The sequence below is a fragment of the Mobula birostris genome, chromosome 6 (genome assembly GCF_030028105.1).
Source record: "Mobula birostris isolate sMobBir1 chromosome 6, sMobBir1.hap1, whole genome shotgun sequence".
Lineage (NCBI taxonomy): Eukaryota > Metazoa > Chordata > Chondrichthyes > Myliobatiformes > Myliobatidae > Mobula > Mobula birostris.
In genome coordinates, this window is record NC_092375.1 from 6,922,234 (window position 1) to 6,934,468 (window position 12,235).

General features: G+C 44.6%; 1 protein-coding gene across 2 annotated transcripts in view; it reads right to left on the reverse strand.

The window, feature by feature from the left end:
- The window catches only part of robo1 (roundabout, axon guidance receptor, homolog 1 (Drosophila)), a 368,472-nt gene that overhangs the window by 80,192 nt on the left and 276,045 nt on the right, over positions 1 to 12,235 (reverse strand). For both annotated transcript variants that reach the window (XM_072259842.1, XM_072259841.1), the window contains 2 exons: positions 5,816 to 6,021; positions 4,311 to 4,392 (listed from right to left, as the gene is read on the reverse strand). In XM_072259842.1, coding sequence (XP_072115943.1) covers positions 4,311 to 4,392; positions 5,816 to 6,021 — 288 coding nt within the window. The remainder of the gene's footprint in view (positions 1 to 4,310; positions 4,393 to 5,815; positions 6,022 to 12,235) is intronic.

Below are 12,235 nucleotides of genomic sequence, written 5' to 3' on the forward strand. Positions count from 1 at the left end.
AATGAATACTTTGCTTCAGTATTCACTATGGAAAAGGATCTTGGTGATTGTAGTGATGACTTGCAGCAGACTGAAAAGCTTGAGCATGTGGATATTAAGAAAGAGGATGTGCTGGAGCTTTTGGAAAGCATCAAGTTGGATAAGTCACCGGGACCATACCAGTTGTACACCAGGCAACTGTGGGAGGAGATTGCTGAGCCTCTGGCGATGATCTTTGAATCATCAATGGGGACAGGAGTGGTTCTGGTGGATTGGAGGATTGCAAATGTTGTTCCCTTATTCAAGAAAGGGAGTAGAGATAGCCCAGGAAATTACAGACCAGTGAGTCTTACTTCTGTGGTTGGTAAGTTGATGGAGAACATCCTGAAAGGCAGGAATTATGAACATTTGGAAAGGCATGATATGGTTTTGTCAAAAGCAGGTTGTGCCTTACTAGCCTGATTGAAATTTTTGAGGATGTGACTAAACATATTGATGAAGGTAGAGCAGTAGATGTAGTGTATATGGATTTCAGCAAGGCATTTGCTAAGGTACCCCATACAAGGCTTATTGAAAAAGTAAGGAGGCATGGGATCCAAGGGGACATAGTTTCGTGGATCCAAAACTGGTTTGCCCACAGAAGGCAAAGAGTGGTTGTAGGCAGGTCATATTCTGCATGAAAATCGGTGACCAGTGGTGTACTACAAGGATCTGTTCTGGGACCCCTAATCTTTGCGATTTTTTAAATGACCTGGATGAGGAAGTGGAGAGATGGGTTAATAAATTTGCTGATGACACAAAGGTTGGGGGTGTTGTAGATAGTGTGAAGGGCTGTCAGAGGTTACAACGGGACATTGATAGGATGCAAAACTGGGGTAAGAAGTGACAGATGGAGTTCGACACAGATAAGTGTAAGGTGGTTCATTCTGGCAGATCAAATATGATGGCAGAATGTAGTATTAATGGTAAGACTCTTGGCAGTGTGGAGGATCGGAGGGATCTTGGCGTCCGAGTCCATAGGACACTCAAAGCTGCTGCGCAGGTTGACTGTGTTGTTAAGAAGGCATATGGTGTATTGGCCTTCATCAATTGTGGGATTGACTTTAGGAGCCAAGAGGTAATGTTGCAGCTATATAGGACCCTGGTCAGACCCCACTTGGAGTACTGTGCTCAGTTCTGGTCGCCTCACTACAGGAAGGATGTGGAAACCATAGAAAGGGTGCAGAAGAGACTCACAAGGATGTTGCCTGGATTTGGGGGCATGCCTTATGAGAACAGGTTGAGTGAACTCGGCCTTTTCTCCTTGGAGCGACGGAGGATGATAAGTGACATGATAGAGGTGTATAAGATAATGAGAGGCATTGATTATGTGGATAGGCAGAGGCTTTTCCCCAGGGCTGAATTGGCTAACACGAGAGGGCATAGTTTTAAGGTGCTTGGAAGTAGATACGGAGGAGATGTCGGGGGTAAGTTTTTACACAGGGAGTGGTGAGTGCGTGGAATGGGCTGCCGGTGATGGTGGTGGAGGCGGATACGATAGGGTCTTATAAGAGACTCCTGGACAGGTACATGGAGCTCAGAAAGATAGAGGGCTATGGGTGACCTTAGGCAATTTCTAAGGTAAGGACATATTTGGCACAGCTTTGTAGGACGAAGGGCCTGTACTGTGCTGTAGATTTTCTATGTTTCAATGTGGGGCAGAGAGCGAGTTTATAAATCTGGTGGGGGCAAAGGATGTTGGGAGTGGCGAGGTTGGAGCACCGGGGAGGGGCATGGGACACGTGGCGGAAGGATTGTCTGGGTCATTGGCTGGCGCAGGTGCAGACACACCCAGCCCTGAGACACCAGACAAAGTCATTTGATTCCAAACACTTGGTTGATTGAGCATTAAAGAATGGCTCTCCGGTGCTTCTTGCTTCCTCCCCTCTCCCTGCCCCCTTCCCCCTTCCCACTCTCAGTCCATAATAGAGACCCATATCAGAATCAGGACTATCATCACTTACATATGGCATGAAATTTGTTTTTTGTTTACAGCAGCAGTACAGTGCAATACATAAAGTTACTACAGTTCTGTGCAAAGGTCTTTGTCTCCCTGGCTATAAATATGTGCCCAAGACTTTTGCACAGTCCTATACCTCTAAAATCCCCAATATATTTTCCTTCAATCACCTTAAAGGTATGCCCCTGTACTTGTCATTTTCACCCTGGGAAAAATGTCTGTTTGTCCACTCATTCTATGCCTCTGATCACCTTGTACACCTCTATAAAGTCGCCTCTCATTCTCCTTCACTCCAGACAGAAAAGCCCTAGCTCACTCAACCTTTCTCACATGTTTTAAATGAAAAGGATTTTTAATACCTCACTTTGCAGAAAGAATGATAGTAGTCTGTCTCCGAATCAGCTGCTTTTCTCAGTCTCTGCACAACGTCATAGAAATCTGATACAGTAAATTGATCTCCGCAATGGAGAATTAGCTGTCAATGGGATAATGTGTTTCCTTCACGCCGAGTGAAAGAAGATGGGAAAATATGCAAGGGTTCGAAGAAATAGAAAATGTGGAGAGGCAACGCATCAAGTTATCCCAAGCTAATAGCTCTGAAACTGGCCATCAAACATCATGGCTTAATGTGGATTGTAACACAGAGCAGTAATGTTTCGTGGCCTCTTTTTCAGCTGTTGCTTGGTCTAACTTGAGACAATGTCAGATATTTCATCAGGAGCCTGAAGACCTGCACTCAACGATTTAGGAACAGCTTCTTCCCCTCCGCCATCAGATTTCTAACTGATCCATGAACGTGATCTCACTATTTGTCAATGCACTATTTACTTTTTCTAGTGTAGAGTAATTTGTATGATTTTACGCTGTATTGCTGCCACAAAACAACAAATTTCATGAAACAGAATGTAGAACATAGAACACTACAGTACAGGCAGTTGAGCCAACAACATTGAGCCGAACTTTTAACCTACTCTCAGATCAGGTCAATTAACCCAACTCTCCTACATAATCCTCCATTTTTCTATCATCCTTGTGACTATGAAAGTTCTTCAAATTTCATTAATGCATCTGCCTCTACCAGTACACATGGCAGGGTGTGCCCAACACCCACCAGTTTGTATAAAGAACTTACCTCTGACATCACCCCTTACTTGCCGACCATCATCTAAAAGTTATGCCCCTACGCTACCCTGGGATAAAGACACTGCTCTCCAAATATGATGAAGTGTCAACATAGGCAAGATGCCACACAGAGCACATGTGTAGGACAGCACTGAAGAAAACATTCAGTGTAACACCTACGCAGCAGAAGATGGGAAAATACACAAGAGTTAGAAGAAGTAGAAGATATGGTGGGGAATTGCGCCAAGTTACCCAAACAACTAGCTCGGAAAGAGGCCACTGAGCATCACAGCTTTGTGTGGATTGTAAGCACAGAGCAGTGATCTTGGGGTCCACTTTCTCAGCTTTTTTCTTGGTCTAGTTTAATGCAACGTCAGATTATGACCATCAAGGAAGAGGTACCGCAGCCTGAAGACACACACTCAATATTTCCCTTCTGCCATCAGGTTTTCGACTGGTCCATAAAGTCACGAACACTACCTCACTATTCCTCTTTTTAACTATTTTGTCATGTTTTGTAAGATATGGTAATTTTTGTCTTGCACTGTACTGCTGCTGCAAAACAACAAATTTCACAGTGTACTGTACATCAGCAATAATAAAGCTGATTCTTACTCCACAGGCACTGAACAATAAACACTCTGGAAGATCATCATGGGTTAACATCAGATTGGAGATGGACGAGAATTTATCAACTTCTGCAAAGTAGTAAAAGTACTTTCATTCTGTATCTAACAATCCCTGCCCTCGGAGTGTGTGATGGAAAAGTGTGGAGGGAGCTTAACTCTGTATCTAACTGTCCCTGCCCCGGGAGTGTGTGATGGGACAGTGTAGAGGGAGCTTCACTCATTATCTAACTGTCCCTGCCCTGGGATTGTGTGATGGGACAGTGTAGAGAGCTTCACTCTGTATCTAACTGTCCCTGCCCTGGGATTGTGTGATGGGACAGTGTAGAGAGCTTCACTCTGTATCTAACTGTCCCTGCCCTGGGAATGTGTGATGGGACAGTGTAGAGGGAGCTTCACTCTGTATCTAACTGTCCCTGCCCTGGGAGTGTGTGATGGGACAGTGTAGATGGGCAATGCTCTGGATCTAGCACTTGCTGGAGACACTTTTCCTGAAACTTGGAAGGGTTATATTCCCACCCCGGTAGCTGTCTACTTGATCTGCAGGAAGATATGGTTTTTCAGAGTGAAAGGAGACTCTTTACCTTGAACTTCAAGGCGTGCGCTCCAGGAAGCTTCACCACTTGGTGTCGATACGATGCAGGTGTAGATACCTGAATCACCCAGCTGTAGGGACGGAAGATAAAGATTACCTTTACTTTTCAGATGTACATCAATACATCAAAACTATCACTGAAATGCATTGTTTGCATCAATGACTAACCCAGGGCAAGGATATGTTGGGGGCAACCCGCAAGTGCTTCTGGTGCCAAATCAGCATGCTCACAACTTACTAATCTACTCATCGATATGCCTTTGAAACTTGGAGAGCCCCACGTGGTGACAGGGAGAACTCTTTACTGACCGCAGCGCGAGTTAAGCTCAAGTTGTTGGTGCTGTAAAGCGCTATGCTACCGTGCCTTCCCAAAGGAGAAACCAAATCAAAAGTCAACTGAGATTAACAGTCTGAAGTTATGGAGTGTGCTTTAATCGTTGACCCTTAACTCAGCCAGCTCTATCACGGGCACTAGCCTCCCCACCATCAAGGGCATCTTCAAAGGATGATGCCTCAAAAAAGCACGATCACCGTCTAGAACATAACCTCTATTCTTTACTACCATCAGGGAGGAGGTACAGGAGCCTGGACCCAAATTCAATGTTAAGGAACAGCTTCTTCCCCACTATCATCAGATTTTTGAATGGTCTTTGAACCCATGAATGCTACCTCAGTAGTCCTCTATGCACTATCCATCTCTCTCTCTCTCTCAATTATATGTACATAAATCTATTTATCTGTCCATCTATCTATTGCAACTTCAGTATTTTTTAATGTACTACACTGTACTGCTGCCATAAAGCAACACATTTCACGACAGTGATAATAAACCTGATTCAATGGGGAGAATGTGGTTCCTTTGACCAGAGGTTTGTTAACCAGAATTTCAGATAGTTCTCACATCCCAGTGCTCTCCTTCACTCACACACAATCAGCTGTCTGCCTTGTGTTCCTTCCCCTTTATTCCCATCTCCTTCCCCAATGGAAGGCTTTCCTTTTGCCTCAACCCTATTCAATTATCTTGATGTACTGATATAATAATCCACATGGATGGCATGTCAAACAAAGTTTTTCGCTGTGCTTTTGCTGTTCCAATTCCAATTCCAAAGTCAAAAACTGTACAGGAAACAGGAGCAGGAGTTTGTCCGCAGGTCCTGTGTTCTTTCTTGTGTTTCCCTTGTTCTACCTCAGTGCACTGTTGTACTGATTTGATCTGTATTAATTGTATACAAGATAAATATTTCACCATATCTCACTACATAAGACAATAATAAGCAAACTCCAAGTCAAATTCCAATATAATTTTCTTCTCAACTCCCATCCTTGACACAGATGAGGCAGCTTTATGCTATGGGAAATCATGACGCGGTCTGTATACTCGGAAAATACAAACCTTTCACAATTGCCAGTGTCACCTGAGCTGCCACAGACAATCAGGTCACATCACAGGAGCCAGTGAGATACCCTCCCACAGAATGAATCAACACCACGTACCTTGGCATAGCGGATCTGCAGTGCTCCCATCTCCTGCTGCTTAATGCGTGAGTCATGGGTGGAGACCAAGACCCCATCCTTCCGCCACAGAATGGTGGGCGGGGGGGAGCCACTGGCCAGGCAACCGAGGGTCACTGTGCTGTCCACGGCAACCGTCTGATTGATGGGGCCCTGACGAATAACAGGTGGAGGCCGGTCCGAAATGACTGGAAGGAAATGATTTGAAGAAAGCTTTGACAAGTGGAATCAATTAAAACCAGAAGAGGTGGGAACAAAATCAGACACAAGAGGTTCTGCAGATGCTGTAAATCTCGAGCAACCCACACAGCGTGCTGGAGGAGCTCAGAAGGGCAGGTAGCATCCATGGGTGGGAATAAACAGTTAACGTTTTGTGCCGAGACCAGTCCTGGTGAAGGGTCTCAGTTTGAACTGTTGACTGTTCATTCCCATCCATAGATGCTGCCTGACCTGCTGAGCTCCTTCAGCACATGGTGTGTACTGGGACAGAATGAGGCCATTCGGCCCATTGAGCCTGCTGTGCCATTCCATCATGGCTGATTTATTATCCCTCCCAAACCCATTCTCCTGCCTTCTCCCCATAACCTTTGATGCTCTAACCAAGAAATCCTTAGTATTCAAAAGCAACACTCACAATTACCTCCAGTAGTCCCACCACAAATGCCACTCCTCAGCCAGCAGAGAGCCCTCCGAATCCCATTGTGGACTTTGCAAATTTTCATTTGGGCAATATTAATGATCAATCCAACCCTTCCCTTCTATACAGCCCACACCCTCCATTTATTTTACCTCCACGTGCCTATCTAAGAGTCTCTGAAATGTCCCTCTTGTATCAGCCCTGGCAGTGAATTGCAGGCACCCACCACCCTCTGTGTAAAAAAACCTGTCTCCAACATCTCCTGTATACTTCCCTCCACTCACTTCGAACAGCTGTCCTCCGGTGTCGGACATGGCCACCCTGGGAAAACGGGCCTGGCTGTCTATTCCATCTCTCATAATCCTACACATTCAGTTCTAATTTTTTCTATAAATGACACAAATAGCAATGTCAAACAGCTGTTGCACAGACATGCCTGTAATTACAGGACTAATTGTTACTGGTACATCCCAGTTTGGAGTAAATGTAAACAGATGTGGAAGAATCTACCCGCACGCTGACTTTAACAATGAACAGGCACACAGCTGTTGTTTACCTGGAACCAATAAAGAGCAGCAGGACAAAATTATTCAGGCTTACCTGCCCGACGAGCACTGCCTTGATCAGTCAAGCCTACATGCAGCAGATAGCAGAACAGCACACAAACTGCTAGAGCAGGGGTTCCCAATCTTTTTATTTAACGCCATGGACCCTTATCATTAACTAAGACGTCTGTGGGGACCAGTTTGGGAACCCAGGTGGAACTCAGCAGGACAAGAAGCATCTGTGGAGGGAAGTGGTCATTTGACGTTTTGGGTCAAGTCTCTTCCTCTGGACTTCACTTGTGCCAAAACTTTGACTATCCATTTTTTTCTCCACAGATGCTGCCTGATCCATTGAGTTCCTCCAGCATTTTGTGTGTCACCCTGGATCCCAGCACCTGCAGTGCCTTGAACTAACCTGTACCATCCTAATCACTACAGTTTAGCAACACCATGACCACTTTGAACACCTTGCACAAAAACGGACATTTTATTTTAAGTTCTATTCTTGCTCTCTCTTGTAAAAACTGTTCAATTTATGCATTTCTTGTGAATGCTGTGTAGCTGATGTTCCATGCCTGTGATGCTGCTGCAGGTAAGCTTTTGATCGCACCTGTGTGAACAGGTACTTGCAAAAAAATGACAATAAACTTGACTTTGACTTTGTTGATTTCTAGGGCAGTTGAAATCAGTCTAGTTATACTTGTTAGGCTGCCCAGTGAAATCAGGAATTCCCAACCTCTTTTATGCTATGGACCAATACTGTGGACCCCAAGTTGGAAACTCCTGAGTTAAACTAATAGCAGTTAGTCTTTAAGACCAATAGACATAGGAGCAGAATTAGGCCATTCAGCCCATCAAGCCATTCCATCATGGCTAATTTATTATCCCTCTCAACCCCATTCTCTTGACTCCTCCCTGTAACCTTTGAGCATCAGATTAATCAAGAACCCATCAACCTCCACCTTAAATATACCCAAAGGCTTGGCCCGCACATCCATCTGTGGCAATGAATTACACAGATTCACCACCTTCTGGCTAGAGAAATTTTTCATCTCTGTTCTAAATGTACATCATTTCAATTTTGAGGCTGTGCCCTCTGATCCTAGACTCACTCACTATAGAAAACATCCTCTCCACATCCACTCTATCTGGGCCTTTCAATATACAATAGGTTTCGAAGTGATACCCCCTCATTCTTCTAAACTCCAGCGAGTACAGCCCCAGAGCCATTAAATGCTGTTCATATGGTAACCTTTTCATTCCTGGGATATCTCCTGTGAATCTCCTTTGAAGCCTCTGCAATGCTAGCACATCGTTTCTTAGGTTAGGAGCCCAAAACTGTTCACAATATTCAAAGTGCAGTCTGACCTATGCCTTATAATGCCTCAGCATTATATCCTTGCTTTTATTTTCTAGTTCTCTTGAAATGAATGATAACATTGCATTAACCTTCCTTACAACCAACTCAACCTGCAAGTTAACCTTTTTGGGAATTCTGCACAGGACTCCGAAGTTCCTTTGCACCTCCGATTTTTGAATTTTCTTCCCTTTTAAAAAGTCATCTACGCTTTTATTCCTTCTTCCAAAGGACATGAGCATACACTTCCCTACACTATATTACATCTGCCAATTCCTTTGCCCATTCTCCCAATCTGTCTAGGTCCTTCTGCAGACACCCTGCTTCCACAACACTACCTGCCCTTCCACCTATCTTTGGATAATCCACAAACCTGGTCACAAAGATTCTTGCATCTCAGAGAAACGTACTGAGAATAAGAAGCACTACAGGTTTTCAAGAAGCAATAGAGTCTCTGATAATCCACCCTATCAAATAGAGCCCTGGAGCCATAAAGCTGTGTAACACGGAAACAGGCCCTTTGGTCCAATACATATATGCTGATTATCATGCAAATCTATACTAAGCACACTTAGATCAGAAGACATAGGAGAAGAATTAGGCCATTTGGCCCAAAGAGTATGTTCCAACTTCCGATAATGGCTGATTTATTTTCTCTCTCTGCTCTATTCACCAGCCTTCTCCCCTTATACAGAGTCATAGACACATAAAAAAATATAGTAAAGAAACAGGACCTTCAGCCCATCTAATCCGTACAGATCTATTTAAACTCCCTACTTCCATCGACTTGCTCTGAGACCATAGCCCTCCATACCTCTTACTACTTACGTACCTATCCAAACTTCGTTTAAATCGAGCTCGCATGCACCACTTGCACTAGCAGCTTGTTGCACACCCTCACCACCCTCTGAGTGAAAGAGATTCCCCTCCTGTTCCTCTTAAACATTTCACCTTTTACCCTTAACCCATGACCTCTAGTTGTAGTCCCACTCATCTTCAGTGGAAAGAGCCAGCTTGCATTTGCCTTATATATACCCCTCATAATTTTAAATATCTCTATCAAATTTTCTCTCAATCTTCTATAAAGCTCTAACCCATTCAAGCTTACCTTATAATTCAGGTCCTCCAGTCCCAGCAACATCCTTGTAAATTTTCTCGGTACTATGTCAAACTTATTTACATCTTTCCTGTAGGTAGGTGACCTTTGACGCCTTGACTAATCAAGAACATATTAACCTTCACTTTAAATATACCCAATAACTTGGCCTTCACAGCTGTCTGTGGCAATGAATTCCACAGATTCACCACCCTCTGGCTAAAAAAATTCCTCTTCGCCTCTGTTCTAAAGGGACATCATTGTATTTTGTCTTTTCAACGTTAATTCAATATTCCCCTATACGCTGTTGATTCAAGAAACCAGCCCAGATGCCTTGTAAATGTTGTTAAGAGCAAACAATGAAATGCGTTGTTTTGTACTCACAATCAACAGGGTCAGAGTATGTGCCACCATTTTAATTCCAATCTTCATTCCCATGCCTACAAGCCAGTCCACAGCCACCTCCACTGCCATGATGAGGCCACTTTCAGGTTGGAGGAGCAACACCTCATATTTTGTCTGGGTAGCCTCCAACCTGACAACATGAACATTCCAACTTCCAACAATTTCAAGCCCTCCCTCCTGCCCATCACCTCCTACATGTGCCTCTCCTCCTTCCCTTCCTCCTATGGTTCATGCTCCTCTCCTATGGGTTGCTTCTTCTGCCCTTTACCTTTTACACCTACCTTCCCCCTCACCCGGCTCACATATCACCTTCTAACCTGTATTCCTTCCCTTCCTCTCACCTCCTTATTCCAGCTTCTTTCCCCATTCCTTTCCAGTCCTGATGAAGGTCCTCGGCCTGAAATGACGACTCTTCATTCCTCTCCATAGATGCTGTCTGACCTGCTGTGCTCTTCCACTGTTTTGTGTGTGTTCCTGTCACCACCATCTCCTCTTACAGCTCATTTCAGGCACCAAATAACTGTGTAAAAAATCTACCCTTCAGTTTCCCTATAAAATTCCTCCCTCTAAACCCAAGTCCTTTAGATTTTGTCACGGGAAACAATCTCTAGATATCTGCTCATGAATGCCCTTCCCAATCCCTCTTACTTTAAACCCACTTCCCCTAGTCTTAGTCACCTCTGTCACAGGAATCAGGCTCTACTAACCTACCTCTCACAATGTTATGAACCTCTTTTATATCACCTCTAAGCCTCCTTCCTTCCAGGGCAAACTGACCCATCCCAGCCAATCTCTCGAAACTCAAACCCTCTGGTTCAGGCCAGATCCCCGTGAATCTTTTCAGAAGCTTAATTGCATTTTACACAACCAGGAAAGCTCAGCAATGCCTCTACTTTCTGAGGAGGCTAAAGAGAGATGGACTTTTGCACATCCATACTAACATCATTTCACAGGTGCGCAATAGAGAGCATCCTAACAAGCTGCATCACTGCATGGTACGGAAACTGTCCTGTGGTGGACAGGAAGGTTCCACAATGGTAGCCAAAACTGTCCAACACATCACTGCCACCAACCTACCCACCAGGAAAGGACCAATAACATCGTGAAGGATCCCACACACCCTGCTCATGGACCGTTTGTCCTAATCCTATCAGGGGGGAGGCTACGCAGCATCCACACCAGGACCACCAGACTCAAAAACAGTTACTTTCCCCAAGAAGTAAGGCTGATCAACACCTCCACCAACTAGCCTAACCCTCCACACCCCCCAACACCACTACTTAATCATTTCCTGTCAAAGCCACCTTCTGTGCCTAGTGTCACTTTATGGACATACGATCAATCTATGGGTATGTTACTTTATGTATTTATATTTATTGTGCTTTTATTGTTATGTTCTTTACCTCATTGTGTGGGCACGTGGCCGAGTGGTTAAGGCATTCGACTAGCGATCTGAAGGTCGTGAGTTCGAGCCCCAGCCGAGGCAACGTGTTGTGTCCTTGAGCAAGGCACTTAATCACACATTGCTCTGCGACAACATTGGTGCCAAGCTGTATGGGTCCTAATGCCCTTCCCTTGGACAATATCGGTGTCATGGAGAGGGGAGACTTGCAGCATGGGCAACTGCCCCGGTCTTCCATACCTTGCCCAGGCCTGCGCCCTGGAAAGCTTCCAAGGCGCAAATCCATGGTCTCGCAAGACTAACGGATGCCTTTACTTTACTTAACTCATTGAGTTTGTTTTTTGTGCTTCATCAGATCCGGAGTAACAACTATATCATTTTCCTTTATAATTGTGTCCTGGAAATAATATCAAACATTCTTGACTGTTGAACCTCAAGCCTGTTGGTCCAGGGCTACACTGCTGTGAATCTTCTCTGTCCCCTCTCTTGTGTAATCACAGCCTTCCTTTCAAGTGTGGCCTAACTGATGTTTCATGCATGTAATGTCCCCACTCTCAATGCCATGAAAGATGAAGGCAAGCATTTTTCACTTCCCTATCTCTCTGTTCTGCCACTCTCAGAGATGTTGCCAGAACTCGATGGACAGAGCCTCAGGGAGAGTTTGAGCAGGCTGGGACTCATTCGTTGGAAAGTAGGAGACCTGAGGGGTGTCTTATCAAAGTGTATAAAATCATAAGGAGGTGAATGAGCACATTTTTTCCTCCAACATTGGGGAACCAGGAACTAGAGGGGATGGACTTAAGGTGAGAGGGGAAAGATTGAATTGGAAACTGAAGCTCTCCATTTTAACTCAGAGACTGGTCAGTGTACAGAATGAAGCTGTTGAGGTAGGTACATTAACAACATTTAAAACAAGGAGTCCACAGACGCCTTGGTTATGGTAGAGATCCATGGCACAAA